This window comes from Pollicipes pollicipes, unplaced genomic scaffold (assembly GCF_011947565.3).
Source record: "Pollicipes pollicipes isolate AB1234 unplaced genomic scaffold, Ppol_2.1 Scaffold_4002;HRSCAF=4701_pilon_pilon_pilon, whole genome shotgun sequence".
NCBI classification, from domain to species: domain Eukaryota; kingdom Metazoa; phylum Arthropoda; class Thecostraca; order Pollicipedomorpha; family Pollicipedidae; genus Pollicipes; species Pollicipes pollicipes.
Genome location: NW_023596420.1, coordinates 46,524,015 through 46,544,186, shown reverse-complemented (window position 1 = coordinate 46,544,186; position 20,172 = coordinate 46,524,015). Strand labels below are relative to the sequence as shown.

The following is a 20,172-nucleotide window of genomic DNA, read 5'->3' as shown; positions in this document are numbered from 1 at the left end:
ATTATTCACGGACAAACATCTATTCGCGCGGGCAAAGGTCGCCCAGAAAGAACATGGATGGAGTCAAGCATTTTTAAACTATTTTAAAACATGTTTTCGCTGACGCGTCACATCTTGGACCGTGTTTACCAGCAATAGTAGTAAGCACTGTGACTCGGGGCTGCCGTGTTAATACGTCGCGCTTTACATGCTATTTTTTGTTATCTAGATTGTTTTTCCTCCAAACAATTCGTACGATGTGCCTGTAACTGACCGTCTACGATCGTGCCCAGTTTGTCAATACATGGTCAGATTTGGGTGTGTTGCCTAAGGGAGTGGAAGCCGGGCAGGAGTGGGCGAGCATGCGCACGAGGGCCTGCATTCCAGGGCTGAGGCATGGAGAATGGGCGTCAGTGGCGTGAATGCTTATACCATGGAACCCTTCCCGGTAGCTTTCTCGGGTCTCAGTGAAACGCTATGTTAAGGGAATGGCCGCGGTAACGCGGATCAGTGCCCGGTTGTATTTTGATTTCGTCGGCCAGATGCTTGACAAGTTGATAAACGCGAAACCCCCTCAGTTACAGATGCGTCACATTTAAAGGCACATTCTGGTAAAGCCACGTGAGGTCACGTAAGATCGAAATCCAACTAGATATGCGTCGTTGGATAGGCATTATATATATATATATATATATATATATATATATATATATATATATATAATATAATATAATATCATTATATCGCTATATTTCATCTTCCCTTCCGCCTCCAACGAAGAATAAGGCCCGAAGAAGGGCTCTTTTCTACATGCAGTGTTCTCACAGCTGTACTAACAAATTATCTACTTTTCAACGCAAATGTGATCCCCAGTTCACTCATGTCTGAATTCGCATTCGCGTCGTTTTCTGTTTTCTGTTAATCATCCTTTAAAAAAACAACAGGTATCACATCCTTTTCAACGCCTTCTCTGTTGTACGGCCTTTTTCCTTGCAGTGAAACGTAACCGTTCAGTAAAACGCAATTATTTCCATCACACTTAAAGACTCGTGTAACTGCTTTAATCATCTGTATTGTTATATATCACACTTTTTTGGTAACCACAAACGCTGGACGGCTGCGTACCGTACGCTTTTAGAAAGGTCCAATCTCCCTGTCCTGATGTGAAAATACTCTGCCCTGGCCTGCTCCTGCGGCTCGACATGAGCCGGGCTTGCTCTTCTTGAGAGCGGACTGTTCATGTCATCATTCCCTAACTGTGCGGGTGCGCGGCACTGGCCGGAGGGCTGTTCATTCGTGAGGAGAACACGTCCGCCACTTGACCTGAGGCTGGCACGTTAAACCGCCTGCTTTGTTCACAGGTGTTCATGTTCAGAATTCATATGAAGGCGTTCCATGAAATAATCCGATTTAATCTAGGGTTGGCCGGGAGCGGACAGAGCAGTTTCGGTCTCTGCGCTCAGAAGTCTGGTCGATTGCATTGGGCGTGTACCGAGCAAAGCTCTGAGTGCTAGGCAGTGCTGTGGGAACCCTTCGCGTCACGTTCGGGTCCGGGAAATCCCAGATGCGGCGCCTGGCGGCCGGATGGGGTCGGCCGACTCCAGCACTTGCTGGCTAAGGCATGCGCAACGATAGGAACACCTGGTCTCTGGAGGTCCCGCGCCGAAGAACTGGTCGCGCTCGGCAGACCGAGACCTCCCCCCCCCCCCCCTCAACCCGTCTGCTCGGCGGCTGTGCATGCCGCTGCTCGCTTTTGGCGCTGGCGTCGGCTCGGTGACGCATCAGACGGCCTGGTGGCAGCCAGAAGGTCGTGAGCCGCCGCACGGGACGCGCCTGGGTATGGCCGACGGCGGGTGACGACGGTGTGCACGCCGCCCCGCTCTGAGCGGTCTGCGCAGCGGCGCGCCGCTGACGCGAGCTCGCGTCGTCCGGTCAGGTGACGCCGGCGCCGGCGCGAGCTTGCACTGCGCAGTCGGCCGCCGCTGGTCGGCCGCGCGGCGGGTGTCCGCAGACGGGGCCGGCGCCGCCCGGTGTCGCGCAGTGAGCGACGCGCGGCGGCCGGTGTAGGACGCTGCGGGCGTATCCCGGTGTACGGCGTGCAGCGCGTGTTTGCCGCAGCGAGCGGCTAGTGCCGACCACAGTCGGCGCCGTGTGAGTCTGCGTCTGACCGAACGCGGTGCTCGCCCGCAGGCGTGATGGCGTAGGATGACTGTGAGGACCAGCGCCATGGCGGAGGGCGGCGGCAAGACGGCCGAGACGCCCCGGCTCCGGGAGTGGGCGGCCCTGCACCACCTGATGCTGCAGATCCCCGCCAAGTTTCAGGTGGGTGTGCGCGCTGTCGTGTGGGCCAACGGTAATTTGGGAGGCTGGGATCCTCAGCTGGCAAACAACGGGGAGCAACGATCAGGTGCGCATTTTACGCCGTCCCTGCACAACCTTAGTTCGTCGGCGGCGGTGTAATGACGCACGTCCGTGCCGCGGAGGGACGGCAGCCCAGCCCGACCTCGACTCACGGAGCCAAGTGTTTGTATGCGCACAGGTCACCCGGCTTGTGGTCACCACTCGAGCAGCGCAGCCTGGCAGGCTGTCGTGCTGATTGATTATTGGTGTTTTGGTGCGCGCCAAGTGCGCGCCAGCTGCAGAGGTCATGTTTGCGCTGGGGCTGTCATGCCGCGCTTGTGTGTGTGCGCGCGTGTGTGTGCGTGGGTTGACGTCCGGCGATTTGACCTGAAGAACCTGCTGGTGACGGGGGACCTGCAGCTGACCTCGGTCTCAGCCGTGGAGCAGCACATCCTGCTCGGCACCAACACCGGTTCCGTCTACTGGTACGACAGCGACAGCTGCAGTATGGAGCGCTACCGGCGCGAGGTCAGTCAGTCAGTCAGTCAGCCGGCGGGGCGCAACGCCTGCCGCTGCCCTGACCCTGTTCCAGTCTTTACCCGTGCCCCTGCCCCTGCCTGTGTCCCTGCCCGTGCTCCTGTCCCTGCCTCTGCTCTTGCTCCTGCTCCTGCTCCTACCCCCGCCCTGGTCTTTGCCCCTGCCCTGCCCCTGCCCCTGCCCCTGCCCCTGCCCCTGCCCTGCCCTGCCCGTGCCCCTGCCTTTGCCCCTGCCTTTGCCCTGGTCCCGGCCCCGGCCTCGGCCCCTGTCCCTGCCGGGGCCCGGCCCGTGGGCACTTCAGCCTAACCCGTAAGCGTCCACCCCTGTAGAGGGATTCTCCTGATCGATGAATCGGAGTGGAGTATAACACTGATTGCACAAATCCGTTTCAACAGATGAACGCAATTATCTGGCTTTACTAACAGATGGGCGCTGTATGACTATTTGCGGTCTACGTGTCCTCAAACTCCAGACCGCCATCGGACCTTGCTCTCGGAAAAAGTATCATGTTTATGGTGTTTTATGGGAGGCATGCCAACTGGTTGGCAGGATTGGCTCAAAGTCCTTGCTGAGCAGAGCGTGTTACCGGCATTGTAAATTTACGGCCGAGCCATGCCATTCTGTTTGGTGGAATTACTCTGTTTCCATCTCTTTTTACTAGAAGGACCATGAAAGACATTGTCTTGCCGTGGCACATTATGTCACCTCCATCATAGTGTTGGGGAATGTTAAACAATGGCCCTGGCGCTGGCCGGCTGACCTGGCTCGCCTCGATCTGCGGCCGGGTGTGTGGCCGCCTCTGATCCGCCGCGCGCCGCGCGCCGCGCAGGGCCAGCTGAACCCGGTCTGCTGCGTGAGCGCCGTCACCTCGGCCGACCACCTGCTGGCCGCCGGCCACCGGTCCGGCGAGCTGAGCCTGTTCCTGGTGCCGCGGCTGGCGCGCGGCGACGTGCCCGAGTACGTCCGCATCACCGAGAGCAACATGAAGAAGGTGCGCCGCGTCCGCTGCCGGCCCGAGCGGCGCCGCAGCCCCGCTGGTGGGCGGTTCTGGTGGCTAGCGTGCGTGCGCGCGCGCGTACGCGTGTGTGTGTGTGTGTGTGTGTGTGTGTGTGTGTGTGTGTGTGTGTGTGTGTGTGTGTGTGTGTGTGTGTGTGTGTGTGTGTGTGTGTGTGTGTGTGTGTGTGTGTGTGTGTGTGTGTGTGCGTGCGTGCGTGCGTGCGTGCGTGCGTGCGTGCGTGCGTGCGTGTCGTGTGTGTGTGCGTACGTGCGTGCGTGCGTGCGTGCGTGCGTGCGTGCGTGCGCGTGTGTGTGGTGTGTGCGCGCGCGCTCGGGTGGGTGAGTGTGCAGGGGGTCAGGAGCGGGGACCTCAGGAGCGGGGCCTTCTCTGCTGCTGACCTGACCTGGCGCCGCGGGCGGCCACGGCTGACCGGACCTGTCGTACCCGCTCCGCCAGCGGCTGCAGTTCGGCGTGCAGGGCGAGCACCGGGCGCCCGTCAGCGCCCTTTGCTGGAGCCAGAACGCGGCGCGCCTCTTCAGCGGCGACGAGGCCGGCGCCGTCGTGGTCACCGAGATCGATTACGTGGCTGTGAGTGGCACCGCCCCGAGCAGCGGCGACAGGAAGTCTCGACTTGGGGCGGGACCGGCCGATACAGACCTGCCAGTCACGCATGGCCGGCCATCTACCGACGAGCGGCGTCCACTCGGTTGCGGTAGCCCGTGCCCGATAATGTCCCTTACTCCCCGCTGTGTTATCCCGTGTCTCTATGTGCCTTCTGATCCCTGCCCTGTGTCTTGCTGCATCCCAGCTCGGTCTCCGGCCGTGTACCCCGCCCTGTTTCCCGTTGTGCCATGTACCCCGGCCCTGTCTCCTGTTGTATTGTGCACCCATGACCTGTGTTCTGTTGTGCCGTGCACCCCCGCCCTGTGTCCTGTCGTACCATGTACCCCTGCCCCGTGTTCTGCTGTGCTGTGTACCCGCATCCTGTGTTCTGTGTCCTGTTGTGCCTTGTCCACCGCCCCCTGTGCCCTGCTGCCTTGCCATGTTCCCCATCATGTCCCACTGACCCCAGCTGGGTTCGACCATGTTGTGCTCAGCCGTCCCTGCTGTGTGTCCGGATCGGTGTATCGTGGCCTGCCGTCGCGGCGTGCTGTGCCTGACTGTGCTGTGCTGTGCTGTGCTGTGCTGTGCTGTGCTGTGCCGCCTGACGCTGGTCGATCTGCAGGAGGCGGTGACGTCCAGGGTGGTAATGACGGAGCCGGCGCCGGTGGTACAGCTGCAGTACAGCCGCCAGACTCTGCTGGTGGCCACCAGGGCGCGCTCCTGTCTGCTGAAATGGCCCGACGGACAGCCCTGCCAGGTCGGCTCCAAGCCCCGCAAGAGGTCAGTGTCCTCTGGCCGTGTCCCGGCCTCTCAGCGGTCATTGCCCTCTGACCGTCTCCCCGTCCCGTATGGGTCAGCAGCACCGGCGGCTGTTGCCTCCTTTGCAGACAGATGGCCGGGCTCTATACGCTGATTTCTCACTGGCAGGCATTAGTGCTAGGGACGATTTAGGCGTTGACATTGTCTCTAGCGCGAGAAAAGACCGCTCGTTTCATGGTCATATGATGTAGGGTTCAGTGACCGGTGATTGTGTCAGTCTCAAGCAAAGCGCAGCCGATCTTTTTAGAATGGTACAGAGCATTCGTTGCCGTGTTGATTCGGTCATTTCCAGCGTGGCCTGATGCGCCGCTGCGCTCGTCGCCTTCAGCCGTGTTCTGCCCCGCGCAGCCACCGAGTACCTTCTCACCGGCTTTGACGCGCTGGATGATAACCGGGCCGGCGCCGCTGACCGGCCGAGCCGTGTGCCGCAGCCCGGCTGACCTGGGCGCCTGCTTCGTGGAGGAGGAGGGCGGCGTGTCGGTGCTGGCGGCGCGACCCTCGCTCAAGGTGGTCACCGCCGGTCTGGACGGCCGGGTCCTCTCCACCGTCTCGCTGCGGGTCAGTGACCGACCTCCGCCTGCGTCGGCGACGGCCCAACTCTGCCGAAGAGCCGCGGCGTCCGCTGTACACAGCTGGCGATGCTAGCAGGCTGACGTTGGGATAGAAGGACGCTCATTTAGCTTCATGTTGAGTGGAGTGGAGTTTAAGTCCGGGATAGTTAAATGATTTTACCGTCAAAGTGCCTGTTTTATGCGGTCGCGGTTTGCGCCATTGTTAGCAAATAAGTTTCAAGGTAGCAAGTCATGCTCACAGAAGACCTTAAAGAGAATGTTCCACATTTGAAGGTATTGAGACATACATCAGATATGGCTAAGTAACCTCACTTATAACTGTTAGTGTATTTTTAAGTGGAAAAGACTGCTCCAGATGACACCATTTCTCTTTTAAGTAAATATGCTCCTCCATACGTCATTGCTTGATCTCGTTATGGTGCCTCGCACAACATTGATCGAGAGCCAATGGACGGTCGTTATATTTGGAGATGGTACTCGTAAACGCCGCGTATGAACGACCCGACAATTCTAGTTTTGGCCTAGATCGCCGCATGGCTAATGGACTGGCAGGATTTGAATGACGTTTCTATGACGTCGTGGATGCGTGGGTGACCATGTAATAGCCTCCCCGAAGTAGTCTGTCCATCTTCGCGGGTGTTAAGCCCAGAATCTAGAGGGCTCAGAATCTAGAGGGTAGCCCAAAATCTATGTTTAAGTCTTTAAAAGGGCAAACTGTGAGCTGCACCAAATGATCTTCAAGATAGCCATTGCAGTTCACACCCGATACACCTGCGGCACACTCAATTTAACGTGCGGCATCTTCCGTCTCGCTTCATGACGGTAAAGCAGGGTGCGGACCATGAGCGGTGTCGTGCAGCTCATTTCACGGCAGCATTGCCTGTCTGGCCCGTCGCCAGCGGCCGCCGGCACGCGTATGACCTTGCGCCGGCTGTAGGGAGCTGGGTCAGACGCTGCTGAGCTTGGCGTGGGTCTAACCGGGCGGCCGTGTGCAGCCGACGCTGGAGACGTGCGAGCCTGTGGAGCTGCTGTACCCGGTGACGCCGCCGCCCGCCGGGCCCGCCGGCCCCGACCCCGGCCGACTGCTTCCGCTCTGGCCCGGCGCTGTTCTGCTGTACGACGAGCGCTGCCTGCTGGTCGTGGACGTGGTTCGGTGAGGCGGGCTCTGCGTCACATTCTCGTTATGTCGGCGTGCGCGCAGCGTGACGGCCATAGCTGAGCACACAGCTCGCTTCCAGATCTAGCACCACGGTCAGACGACTGAAACAGCTGTCGGCGCGGCGCTCTTGGCGCCGGCCACGATAAGGGCAATAAGCCCGGCGTTCATTGGTGCGATCGGCTTTGGTGAGGACAGCGCCGCCGTGCTGAGCACCGATAGCGGGGTCCTCCGCGGGGGGCGCTCCGGGCGCCCCGCCCGCTCTGTGTGTGCCGCCGTCCGCGTCGCTATCGCTGTTGCCGTGTCACCAGGTGGGAGGTGCGCTGGCGCTGTGACCGGCTGCCGGCCGTGCTGGACGTGGCCGCTGCCGGCGGCGCGCTGTGGGTGCTCTGCTCCGGCCGGCGGCTGGTCCGGCTGGCCCTGACGCCCGACAACCACCCGGCTGTGTGCGGTTAGTCAGGGACAGGCGCCACGGCGGCCCGGTGACGTTATACCTCAGTCAGGGACACCACGGCAGCCGGGTGACGTCATGCTTCTGTCAGGGACATGCTTCACGGCGGCCAGGTGACGTCACACCTCAGGGGCACGCGTAACGGCGGCCGAGTGGCGTCATAGCTCAGTCATGGGCCGTGCCATGGCGGCCGAGTGGCGTCATATCTCAGTCAGGGATACGTGCCACGGCGGCCGGGTGACGCTACACCTCAGTCAGGGACACGTACCACGGTGGCTGGGTGACGTTACACCTCAGTCAGGGACACGCGCCACGGCGGTCGGGTGGCGTCACCCGTCTGTGTTGACCGTCGCTAACGGGGAGGGATCAGCAACTTGTTTGTAGCCGTTGGAGGTGAAGGAGATGATTCGGCCATGAGGCAGACTTTTAAGACAACCCACAACAACTTACAATTACACAAATTAATCGGTGAACACAGTTGCAACCCTCCGGTTTGTGTGCGCGTCAGGTATGCCGCGGTGTTTTCCAGAGAACCTTAAGCTGGCGAACGGCGACCTGAGCCTGGATGAGGTGATGCAGGACCTGAGGTCGGCCGTACCGGTGGCCCAGGTCAGGACCCTCATCAGCAGTGTGACCGGCCAGCTGGACAAGGTCGGCCTTTTCGACGCCCTCTCCAGCAAAGCCGGTACGCGACTGTGCCAGCCACGAAACGCCCGCTGCTCCACGATCACCCCCGTTAACCGCCAGTGCATTGGAAGTGTGATGTTGCTTGGTGCTCGCCGGTGATTCGGGTTTTATAGCAGATTGCTGTGTGTCGCTTACCTGGCTGCTAGCGAAATGTGGGACTGTTTTGAGTCGCAGACTCTCCGTTACGTGCCGTTAGTGGCAGTCTTCCGGACGTTAGTATGAGCGGTAGTCTTCCGGACAGGGCGCTGCCACACGTGCGGGGCAGCGCCCTGTCCGGCGCGCGCGTGTGTGGCGAGCGTCGTGTGACGCTGTCCTGCCGTTCGGCAGAGGCCGTCTCGTCGTTGACGTCCCGCGTCGGCTCGCTGGTGGCCGGCCGGCTGGGCGGCGCCTCCTCGCCGCGGGAGCGCGCGCCGCGGCCGGCCATGGGCAGCGCCTCGTCCTCGCCGGACGTGCGGCCCGCCGCCGGCGCCGGCCAGCAGCCGGCGGCCGCCGACGGCGAGCCGGTGGCGCGGCCGGTGCGCAGGCGCCGGCCGGGCCGCCGCGGCCGCGCCGGGCCCGCGCCCGCCCTCGACACCGTCTCTCTGGGCGGCGAGGCGACGGCGGCCGAGCACGTGCCGCCCGGCTCCGACCGAGGCCAGACCGGTCCGCGCCAGTTCAGCGAGCCACCGTGCGAGCGGCCGCGGCCAGACGAGCCAGCGACGGACCAGCGGCGGCAGGCGGACGAGCAGCGGACGACGGGGCACCCGGAGGACGAGCGACGGCGGACCGGCGAACGTCCAGACAGCGAGCCAGTGGTGGATGAGGCTCCGATAGCAGAGGTGTCGGCGGAGAAGGCTGCGGGGGAGGGGAGGCAGACCGAGGAGCGGCCGTTGAGTGAGCGGCGCTCGGAGGAGGGCGGTTTGGCGCCGGTGCCCTCCGGCCCGCTGGACTTCACGCAGTTCTACCCGAGCGAGGTGCGGCCGTCGCTACACAAATCGGACTCTGTGTTAGAGGAGGAGCGGCGCGACAAGGAGCGACGCTTGGCGGTGCTGCTCGGCCTGGACGACCTGTCTCCGCCGGCGCCGGCGCCATCATCGCCCCCGCCCCCGCCGCCCCCGCCGCCGCTGTCGGTGGGATCCTCTTCCTCGCCGTCGCCGCCGTCGCCGGGTGTTGGCCATTACCGGGACCTGTTCGGTATCGCTGCGGCAGCGGCGGCCGCCGCCGAGGACGCCCGAGACGACTCGGCGGCGGACGGGCCGCGGCGTGGCGAGCAGTCGCCGCCTGCCGCCCCCAGCTTCCACAGTCTGTTCGCGTTCGGCGAGAAGGCGGCAGAGGTGGCGCCGCCGCCGCCGCCGGCGCCGCCTCGGCCGGCGAGCGCCGACAGCGAGACGGGCGAGCCGCGGCGCGCGGCGGCCATCGTCCGGCCGGCCAGCCCGCAGGAGTCGGAGTTGGGGCCAACGCCGGAACCGGAGTCAGAGTCGGAGTCAGCGCCGGCCGACTGGCGACCCTGGGACCGCCAGCTGGCGCCGTCGTTCGTGATGACGCTGGCCGCCTGCTGCTCGTACGTGGTGGTCACGGACCCGGACGGCCGCGTGTTCTGCTCGCCAGCGGGCGGCCCGGCCGCCTGGGAGCAGCTCGATTACACAGCCTGTCAGGTCAGTCGGTCAGGGGGCCAGGCGGTGGGCTGCGGCGCCCGCTCCCACCGCACGACGCCGAGGCTCGAGGTGACGCCGACCGCGCACGGCTGGGCCACCGGGGCCGGTCAGGGGGCGGGCCACGGCCGCTGCTGGATGTCAGTGCCATGCGCCCGTTGGTCAGAGCCCTTGAAGCTAGGAAGGGCTGGCAGGGTAGTGAGGGGTTATGAGTTTTCAAGTGTAAAATATCCGACGTTAAGGTGGTAAGAGATGCTGGTTAAACTACGACGTTCAGCGATCATTAGGATCAATGATGAGAATACCCGGCGTTTCAGACAGCGTGCATGGTCACGAGTCGCCATAGGAACTCAAAAGGCTGAAAAGCAGGAGCTCCAAAACTTTCCTGGTCATATGAAGTCTCGAGGACGTGCATTACATTTGACGGTTCCTGCTGTAGCGCTGCTCTAGTCATTGACTCGAGATCCCCATCGCCGCCTGAGTCTCCCCGGATGTGTGGCATGTTCTCGCCGTCGTGGGTGTGTGTGTCGCCCGCTATCGTCCGCCGGCGCCGCTGACACCGCCGGCGGCAGGTGTCCGTGCCCCACGTCTGTGTGTGTGTGTGTGTGTGTGTCGCCCGCCGTCGTCTGCCTGCGCCGCTGACACCGCCGGCGGCAGGGTGTCCGTGCCCCACGTCTGTGTGTGTGTGTGTGTGTCGCCCGCCGTCGTCTGCCTGCGCCGCTGACACCGCCGGCGGCAGGTGTCCGTGTCCCACGTCTGTGTGTGTGTGTGTGTGTGTGTCGCCCGCCGTCGTCTGCCGGCGCCGCTGACACTGCCGGCGGCAGGTGTCCGCGTCCCACGTCTGTGTGTGTGTGTGTGTGTGTCGCCCGCTGTCGTCTGCCGGCGCCGCTGACACCGCCGGCGGCAGGTGTCCGTGCCCCACGTCTGTGTGTGTCGCCCGCTGTCGTCTGCCGGCGCCGCTGACACCGCCGGCGGCAGGTGTCCGTGTCCCACGTCTGTGTGTGTGTGTGTGTGGTGTGTGTGTCGCCCGCCGTCGTCTGCCGGCGCCGCTGACACTGCCGGCGGCAGGTGTCCGTGCCCCACGTCTGTGTGTGTGTGTGTGTGTCGCCCGCCGTCGTCTGTCTGCGCCGCTGACACCGCCGGCGGCAGGTGTCCGTGCCCCACGTCTGTGTGTGTCTCCCGCTGTCGTCTGTCTGCGCCGCTGACACTGCCGGCGGCAGGTGTCCGTGTCCCACGTCTGTGTGTGTCTCCCGCTGTCGTCTGCCTGCGCCGCTGACACCTGCCGGCGGCAGGTGTCCGTGTCCTGCGACGGCCGCCGGGTGTGGCGGCTGGATGCGGCTGGCGTGGCCTACGCACTCGCCGACCCGGAGCCGGACCGGCCGCGCGGGTCGCACTGGGTCCGGGCCGCCAGAGATGTGCTCCAGCTGGCCGCCGACTCCACCGCCGTCTGGTACATCAAGGTGAGGCCATGAGGCCGTTTGGTGCCATGGTGGGACGACTGCAACGGCTGGCGTGTGGTGATAGGCTGTAATTCTGTGTGAGCAGCGTGACCACGATATGCCACGAGGCAGAGAGCGGTTCATCAAGCGTGAGCGTGCTGTTTGACAGCGCGGCCAGGCGCGAAAGCTGTTTGTGTAGCGGGATGTGCTGTGTGTGCATTGGGGTGTGCTGTTCGTTTTGGTAACTAGGTCTGCTGTTTGTATAATGAGTTCTGCTGTTTCAGCGCGTTGGGAAGCTGTTAATTCGGCGGGACCTGCTGTTGTTGCAGCGAGGTCTGCTGTTTGTGCAGCGAGGTCTGCTGTTTCAGCGCGTTGAGGAGCTCCTTGTGCGGGGGACCTGCTGTTGTTGCAGCGGGTGTGTTGTTTAGACAGCGAGGTACTCTGTTTGTGCTGCGGGGGTCTGCTGTTTCAGCGCGTTGGGAAGGTGTTTGTGCAGCGAGGTCCGCTGTTTTCGCAGTCAGGTCCGCTGTTTCGGCAGCTGGGTCCGCTGTTTGTACAGCGGGGTCTGCTGTTTCAGCGCGGTGGGAAGCTGTTTGTACAGCGGGACCTGTCGGCCCACCGCTGTGCGTCTCCGGAGCACGCCGTGGACGCTCCGGACCAGATCATCCACGTAGGCCGCCAGACGGGGCGTGGTATGGGCCGTCACCGCCAAAGGTGCGTCCCAGCTTTGTCGCCGGCACCGGCCGCACGCGGAGCTGTAAGCTACGGCCCGAGAGCCATTTGTGACTGCCGGGCTGACCCTCGCCCGAAGTGTATCATGTGAGCTGGCGAGATCATGCCACAGTGCGCAGATGTAAGTTCTGCATGCTCGGAAATACTTGTCAGTATCCGGGTATTTCTCGCAAGTAGGCTGGGGTGCGTGTCCACGATGATTGCGGTCTCTATGACCTCGAAGCGTCCGATGTCAAGCGATTATTCTACCTGTTATTGTCGTACATTATGTGTCATACACTAAAAGACGAAAAGACCTTGCCATTAGCGTGGCCGATGCGGGCTCGCTGCCCAGCAGCTGATCGCCCCCGCGGCGGGCGGCTCGCGGTCTGCGTCGGCGCCCGACACGTGTTGTGTGAGCGTGCGAGCGCGTGCACTGACGGCGGCCGGCCGGTGCTGCAGGCGGCCTGCTCTGGCGGGTGGGCGTCAGCCGGGCCCAGCTGGCCGGCTTCGGCTGGGAGCCGGTGCCGGCCGGGCCGCTGGTGGCGCGCGCCGCCTACCTGACCGCCGGCGAGGCGGCCTGGCTGGCCGACGAGCGCGGCCGCCTGTACGTGATGACGGGCGTGACGGCGGCGCTGCCGCGCGGCATGGACGGCGTCTGGAGGCGGGTCAGTCGGCGCGCGGCGCTGCGCCGCGGCGGCGCCGCTGGTGGCGGTCCACCCCGCCGACGCAGGGCGCTCAGGGCGCGACACGGCGAACACGCGGATCTGTCGTTTGCACGACACCATGGCAGCTGACGCGGTACAGACGATACGTCAGACGTGCCGAGGTTATTGTACGACACAACAGATACAACACATGCAACACTGCTGCAGGCACCGTGCGGGAGCATCACAGCAGACACGTCGCGCAGACCACTGCAACAGACATGATACACCGGCACCGTCGCATGGGCGTCGATGAACAGCAGCCGACAACAGACGTGGGCCGGGATCGCCACGCTCCCGCCATCAAACGCTCAGCCCGACCCTCGGGTATTCAGTGTGCTGATGTTCACGTCTGATGTCACGCGAGGCGACATTGGACTTTGTTCCCTCAGCGAGATCACTCCCGTCGAGTGTAGTGGAGCCGCCCGTATCTGTCAGTGGCACCGGCGCTGGCTAGGCCGCTGTTGATGATTTGGTGACGTATGTGACTCACTTACCTGAAGCGAACGCTTGCACTGATCGACCGTCACATGTGCTAACACTTATTCGGATCGGGCTGACCGGCATGTCGTGCTGTATCTTGTATAAGTAGCTTGTCTAACTCGCGCGCGCCGGTTGCTGTCGGGGCGGCAGGTGCTGGGCCTGCGCAGGCGACGCCGTCCCCAGCGGCCGCCAGGTGGCGGTGATGGCGGCCGGCGCCGCGCTGCGCCCCAGCCTGGCCGTGGAGGCTGACGCGGCCTGGTTCGCTGAGCCGGGCATCATGAACGTCATGACCAACCGGCGCGGCGTGCTGGGTGAGACCGCCCTCCGGCGCAGCCCACCGCGGGGCTGGTGGGTCCCGTCGGCACCTGGCACGCGCGCCTTCAGGCCCAAATGGACGTCTGCGTGTTTTATGGTAGCAAATTCAACGCACGCATGTGTTGGGACGTACCCTGCGCTTGTTCGGAAGATAGACCGTCCATTTCCGATCGCCAGTGGCTTGGTCAGTGTTGTTCGCGTTGTGTGAACCGGCGCGCCCGGTGCTCTGGCGGCGCCGTGTCTGACCGGCCGGTGCTCTGGCGGCGCCGTGTCTGACCGGCCGGTGCTCTGGCGGCGCCGTGTCTGACCGGCCGGTGCTCTGGCCGCGCTCTGTCTGACCGGCCAGTGGTCTGGCGGCGCACCGGCCGGTGCTCTGGCCGCGCTCTGTCTGACCGGCCGGTGCTCTGGCCGCGCCGTGTCTGACCGGCCAGTGGTCTGGCGGCGCCGTGTCTGACCGGCCGGTGCTCTGGCGGCGCCGTGTCTGACCGGCCGGGGGCCTGGCGGCGCCGTGTCTGACCGGCCAGTGGTCTGGCGGCGCCGTGTCTGACCGGCCAGTGGTCTGGCGGCGCCGTGTCTGACCGGCCGGTGCTCTGGTCGTGTGTTGGTGGGCCGGGGACTCGACTAGCGCCGCTGACTGGGCCAGCTGACTGGGATGGCGCGTCTCCGGCAGGCGTGCGGTGGGAGCAGTTCACGCCGCGCGGCCCGGAGGTGGCCTGGGCAGAGGTGCACGCCGGCGGCCTGTACCGACGCCGCGGCCAGCTCTGGGCCCTCTCCGCGAAGGGTCAGCTGTACGGCGGCGGTGGACACGACGGTGACCTTCAGGTGAGGCGCCGCCGGCGGCTGCCGACCCCAGCCGCAGCCGGCACCGTCACACGACAGACCACGGGTGGCGGCGTGTGTTGTGTCGCAACTCGCCAGTATTGGCCGGCGCGCACCAGCCGTGCGCCGGTGTTGACCAGCGCCGGGCGCCCGGTGGCTGGCTGTACTGACTGTGCTGTGCGTGTGTGGCCGTCGCGCGCCGGCCAGCTGACGCCGTGCCGCCGCCAGGTGGTGCCGCTGCCCGAGAGGGGCTGTCATGTGCAGAGTGTGTCGGCCGCGCCCGGCACGCTCTGGCTGCTGACCACGAACGGCCGTCTGTTCGTCCGCGAGGGGGTGGAGCAGAGCGCGCGCGGCACAGCCTGGGTGCAGCTCGACCTCATGCAGATCGGTGAGTGGTAGCTGAGCCGGCCGGCCCGGCGGTGGACCGGCCTGGCCTAGCGTGCGCGTCCCGCCGCGCCAGGTGGCCGGTGTGATCGGCCGGCGGTGTGTCGAGCCGCCGCCGCCGCCGCCGCCGCACGCCCGGCCGGTTAGCCGGCGCTGTCGAGCGACGCCAGCCGTGCCTCGGTCAGGGTCACGTGGTACCCGTTCGGAGCCCCGCGCCGCCCGCTGCTCAGCTCGCGGCGATGATCTGTGTCCGTTGCTAGCGGGGTGTTTAAGGCTGTGGTTTATGCGCCGTCGTGCGGTGCGCTGCTACTCACCGTGATTACCCCCGCCAGAAGAGAGGAAGGCACGCTCGTAAGACTGGATATCTGCTTACAGACTCACAGTGTCGTTTTTTCTATCTACTTTGCATTAGCTGAGTTATGATAGCACCATGCTCTGACTCCGTGGGTACGCCCGGTCTGTGTGAGCGTGTGACGTCACCGTATCACCCTCAGACGGGTGTCGGCTGACGCAGCTGTCGGTGGGCGCCTAGTCTGTGTGGGCGTGTGACGTCACCGTATCACCCTCAGACGGGTGTCGGCTGACGCAGCTGTCGGTGGGCGTCCAGTCTGTGTGGGCGTGTGACGTCACCGTATCACCCTCAGACGGGTGTCGGCTGACGCAGCTGTCGGTGGGCGCCCAGTCTGTGTGAGCGTGTGACGTCACCGTATCACCCTCAGACGGGTGTCGGCTGACGCAGCTGTCGGTGGGCGTCCAGTCTGTGTGGGCGTGTGACGTCAGTGTGTCGCCCTCAGACGGGTGTCGGCTGACGCAGCTGTCGGTGGGCGCCCAGTCTGTGTGGGCGTGTGACGTCACCTTATCACCCTCAGACGGGTGTCGGCTGACGCAGCTGTCGGTGGGCGCCCAGTCTGTGTGGGCGTGTGACGTCACCGTATCACCCTCAGACGGGTGTCGGCTGACGCAGCTGTCGGTGGGCGTCCAGTCTGTGTGGGCGTGTGACGTCAGTGTGTCGCCCTCAGACCAGTGTCGGCTGACGCAGCTGTCGGTGGGCGCCCAGTCTGTGTGGGCGTGTGACGTCACCGTATCACCCTCAGACGGGTGTCGGCTGACGCAGCTGTCGGTGGGCGCCCAGTCTGTGTGGGCGTGTGACGTCACCGTATCACCCCCAGACGGGTGTCGGCTGACACAGCTGTCGGTGGGCGCCCAGTCTGTGTGGGCGTGTGACGTCACCGTATCACCCTCAGACGGGTGTCGGCTGACGCAGCTGTCGGTGGGCGCCCAGTCTGTGTGGGCGTGTGACGCGGCTGGCCGAGTGCTGGTGCGGCTGGGGCCGACGGTGGCGCGCCGCTCGCCGGCCGGTCTGCAGCCGGCGTGGGTCACGCTCGACCCGCCCGCCGCCGTCCGATTCGTGCAGGTCAGTCTCCCCGCCCCGCCCCGCCCGGCCCGGCCGCCTGGCGGGGCGGTCTGCCCGGACCGCGCGCGCGGCCGCTCAGCCGTGACGGTGCAGCGCGAGACAGGGCTTTACAGTCAGCGTCCCGCTCGCAGTAATAGGGCAATTGTGTGAGGAGGTTGAACCTACCGTCTTGACGTGTGAGCATATTCACGGTCTGGTAGCCAGTACAACCACATGTCTTCAGGTGTGGATTAAATCGGACAATTGCCCGCGAATTATCAGACTGAAATGACTTTGCGCTGTGACTGGCCCCGAGTTCATGTGTAAACAGTGGTATAACGGTGTGATTAAGGTTTAGTGTGGACACGAATGGCGTCATTGCGTGGCTGTGAATTTTGTTTGACTGGTGTGTGCGCTCCTTCCAATATGTTTACATTGCTATTGATCGCTGTATTCACCTCTTAATGGTGGCCTCAAGTGACTGACTGCCAAGTGGTATATCCTCACAATCTGAGCAACAGGATTTGGAGATAACAATGAACAGCTCGTCGACGTAGCTGATTGTAATGGGCCTGTTATTATTGGCAAATTCTTGCCGCCCTTCTCACCATTGCCACCTTGCCTCATTGCCATTGTTTGAACAGGTACCTGAAATGTCTGTATTGTGAGGTCAGCCCACTCCACCCTTGTTCGATGGTCTTTGATTTCATTTGATTTCATTTGACGATTGGTTTCGCACCGTCGTCGCCAGACGTTGGTGAGTTCGGCCTAGTGGTCTGCCCGACTGGACCTGATCGGCCAGGTGATATCGCCAGCCGTTCACTGTCGCTCGTCTGCTGTCCGGCCTCATTCGTCGGACGTCTGGTGTCAGTTGTTTGTCGTCCGGTTACAGTTCTGCCGTCCGCCGGTCGCAGTTGTCTGTCGTCCGTTTCCAGTTATCGTCCTGTCTCAGTCGTCTAGTCGTCTCAGTCGTCCGGTCACAGTTCTGCCGTCCGGTTTCAGTTGTCATTCGTCCGGCCCCAGCTGTCTGTCGTCCGTTCCCAGTTGTCTGCCGTCCGGCCTCAGCTGTCTGTCGTCCGGTCTCAGTTGTCTGTCGTCCGTTCCCAGTTGTCTGCTGTCCAGCCTCAGTTGTCTGTCGTCCGTTCTCAGTTGTCTGCCGTTCGGCCTCAGTTGTCTGTCGTCCAGCCTCAGTTGTCTGTGGCCGATGTTATTGGCCGTCTCCTCCGTCGCTGTGCCCTGTGGTGCTGGTCCGGCCGGCCGGCAGGCCCTCCTGCCGCGCCTCTAGCGTCGCCGTGTGCCCGTCCGCCGCTCCTCTCCGCCTGCTCCGTTCGGCAGCGCGCCGCCGGTGTGTCCGAGGCCGGTCCTCCGCCCTGCGGCGCCGCGCCGCCGCCGCTGGAAGTCGGTGGTGGTGTCCGGCGCCGGCCCGCGGCGGGGCCTACCGCGCTCGTGGCACGCTGCCGTCCAGCGGTCACGCGCCTGACCGCGGCGGGGCCTGCCGCGCTCGTGGCACGCTGCCCTCCAGCGGCCACGCGTCGGCCAGGGGGCCTGGAGTGCTCCGTAGAGTGCGCCGAGCTGGCTGGGGCTGCACGGGGTCCGGTCCAGGGACGCAGTCCAGCAGCGCCGTGAGGCGGGGAAGAGATGTGCAAGTCGCCTGTCGTGACCGCAGTAACCGGCATCACGGGGCTGCCTGGTGCGCCATGCTTGCGTGTGGCCGTGCCTGTCTGCATGGTCTGTGACGGGCTGGTGACAGCCAGCCGCCGTAACGGTCGGTTGCCGTGACGGGCGTGTCTGTGTACCAGGTGGCCGTGGGGCCGGCCGACCAGCCGGTCTGGGCGCTGGACTCTGCCGGCGTGCCGTGGCGCCGCTGCGGCGTCCACCAGCAGCCCATGGTCGGCACGCACTGGGAGCCGGCGACCGGACTGGCGGCGGCGCAGCTGGCGCTGGCGCCCGGCGCCGTCTGGGGACGCGCCTCCAGCGGCGCTGTGCACCGCTGGCTGGAGGCCGGCCAGCAGTGGTGCCGCGTGCCCGGCTCCACCCGACACGTATCAGGTGAGGCGCCACCGCTCGACGACAGCACCCTGGCCTGTCGGACGGCGGCCGCGTGAGGTCGCGGGTTTGCCCTGTACTAGGTGGCGTAGTTGGGTTTGCGGCTGGCGTGGCCAGCTCCAGCTCAGGACCGCGGTCCCGCGCCGGTGTGCTCAGCCGACGCCGGCCGGCCGGTGTTTGCCTCGGCTTCGCGTGCGCCAGCATCGCCGGGTACGGCCGAGCAGGCGGCGACGCCCCCCCCCCCCCCCTCCCCTCCTCCTGACCTCTGCTGGCCCGTGCCGCAGCGTCGGTGAGCGGCGAGCTGTGGGTGGTCCACGCGGGCGGCCTCTACACACTGCACGACCTGTGGCTGAGGCCCGGCCAGCCAGTGCGGCCTCAGGTCCAGCCCGGCGCCGCCGACGCTGAGGACCGCGACTGGGAGCTGGTCACCTGCTGACTGACTGACTGACTGACTGACTCGCTGGCCCGCAAGGCCGCAGCAGGCTGGACATTGTCAGCGGCGCCTGTCCGTGGCGGCGACGCACTTGCGCGTGTCATGGATCTGTTTGCGCCTGTTGTCTGTACCGTGCATAACCCGTTGGTACGTAAACTGCGCCTGACGGTCGTGTGCTGTGAATGGTGGGCGTTCCCAGATGCGTTTTATAAGCGACAATAATTAAGGAGGCCGACCTGTCGGAGTGCGTTTTGATACGTTTGGAGTGCCGCGACTCGTGCGAGCCGCGGGAGCCGCCGTTTCAGGGAAGAAGTTTTCGTGTATATCACGCGAGCCCCCAAAGGTGTTGCGGTGCGCGGATGGCACCGGGCGATCGTCGGGTACAGCTGGACCAGAATTAATCGAGATCTTAGGTACTGATCGAGTCTGTGATTGCTTGTCAAGTCCGGCGTGATTGCTTGTAACGTCGGGACGTTGTATTCTTGCGTATCCTGCCCGTAAGCCCAGCTGTCCATATTCATGCCCAATACACACAAGAGCGGAAGTGGGGTGTGCCGTGGAACGCCTCCGACCGAGGTCCAGCGAGTGACGCGGCGCTGGAGAGTGCCTCCAACCGAGGTCCAGCGAGTGACACGGCGCAGGAGAGCGCCTCGGATCGAGGTCCAGCCAGTGACACGGCGCAGGAGAGCGCCTCGGATCGAGGTCCAGCCAGTGACACGGCGCTGGAGAGCACCTCGGACCGAGGTCCAGCCAGTGACACGGCGCTGGAGAGCGCCTCGGACCGAGGTACAGCCAGTAACACGGCGCTGGAGAGCGCCTCGGACCGAGGTCCAGCCAGTGACATGGTACTGGAGAGTGCCTCGGACCGAGGTACAGCCAGTGACACGGCGCTGGAGAGCGGCAAGGACCGAGGTCCAGCCAGTGACACGGCGCTGGAGAGCGCCTCGGACCGAGGTCCAGCCAGTGAAACGGTGCTGGAGGGCGCCTCGGACCGAGGTACAGCCAGTGACACGGTGCTGGAGAGTGCCTCGGACCGAGGTACAGCCAGTGACACGGCGCTGGAGGGCGCCTGTAATAGAGGTCCAGCCAGTGACATGGCGCAGGAGAGCGCCTCGGACCGAAGTCCAGCCAGTGACACGGTGCTGGAGAGTGCCTCGGACCGAGGTACAGCCAGTGACACGGCGCTGGAGGGCGCCTGTAATAGAGGTCCAGCCAGTGACATGGCGCAGGAGAGCGCCTCGGACCGAAGTCCAGCCAGTGACACGGCGCTGGAGAATGCCTCGGACCGAGGTCCAGCGAGTGACACGGCGCCGGAGAGTGCCTCCGACCGAGGTCCAGCGAGTGACACAGCACTGTCAGGAAGCGGATCGCGCGAATTTGTCATGCCACTAGTCAGGTAACGTGTGGCCACGGCTGAGCCAGCAGCCTAACGGACCAACTTCTCCCTACCCCTTCCAGTCGTCGGCTGTCCCGCTCATTCGCGCCAGCTCATGTGCGCACCCCTTCCTTCTCTGCATTCAGCGCGGGCAGGCCCTCCGGTCACGCAAAACACGATCGTTGGTTGACAACATGTTGCGATCAGCACCAGACAAGGCACGTAACGGTGACAAGGTCCTGACAGACGTGACTGATTGGTCCCGTGTACCTCAGCGGAGGGCTTATCCATGAGG

At 64.1% G+C, this 20,172-nt stretch overlaps 3 protein-coding genes across 4 annotated transcripts; all 3 read left to right on the top strand.

The window, feature by feature from the left end:
• The first annotated feature begins 2,205 nt into the window (after positions 1–2,205).
• Positions 2,206–12,972, top strand: LOC119094588 (uncharacterized). Its single transcript, XM_037217651.1, has 15 exons — positions 2,206–2,301; positions 2,713–2,847; positions 3,767–3,847; positions 4,310–4,441; positions 5,079–5,236; positions 5,707–5,833; positions 6,843–6,884; positions 7,315–7,321; positions 7,984–8,139; positions 8,469–8,506; positions 8,735–9,775; positions 11,065–11,232; positions 11,789–11,925; positions 12,385–12,416; positions 12,965–12,972. Exons 1-15 carry the CDS (start codon positions 2,206–2,208, stop codon positions 12,970–12,972), a joined length of 2,358 nt encoding a protein of 785 aa, XP_037073546.1.
• On the top strand, positions 12,647–15,181 carry LOC119093640 (tectonin beta-propeller repeat-containing protein 2). The gene is made up of 4 exons (XM_037216630.1): positions 12,647–13,423; positions 14,098–14,249; positions 14,475–14,634; positions 15,125–15,181. Exons 1-4 carry the CDS (start codon positions 13,315–13,317, stop codon positions 15,160–15,162), a joined length of 459 nt encoding a protein of 152 aa, XP_037072525.1. The 5' UTR covers positions 12,647–13,314; the 3' UTR covers positions 15,163–15,181.
• Positions 15,182–16,191: 1,010 nt separating this feature from the next.
• LOC119093578 (tectonin beta-propeller repeat-containing protein 2) lies at positions 16,192–19,040 on the top strand. 2 transcript variants are annotated; one of them, XM_037216552.1, is made up of 3 exons: positions 16,192–16,220; positions 17,823–18,072; positions 18,354–19,040. In XM_037216552.1, exons 2-3 carry the CDS (start codon positions 17,910–17,912, stop codon positions 18,503–18,505), a joined length of 315 nt encoding a protein of 104 aa, XP_037072447.1. In that variant the 5' UTR covers positions 16,192–16,220; positions 17,823–17,909; the 3' UTR covers positions 18,506–19,040. The 2 variants fall into 2 exon arrangements, with proteins under 2 accessions (XP_037072447.1, XP_037072445.1); XM_037216550.1 differs by lacking the exon at positions 16,192–16,220 and having other exon boundaries at positions 17,720–18,072.
• Positions 19,041–20,172: the final 1,132 nt, after the last annotated feature.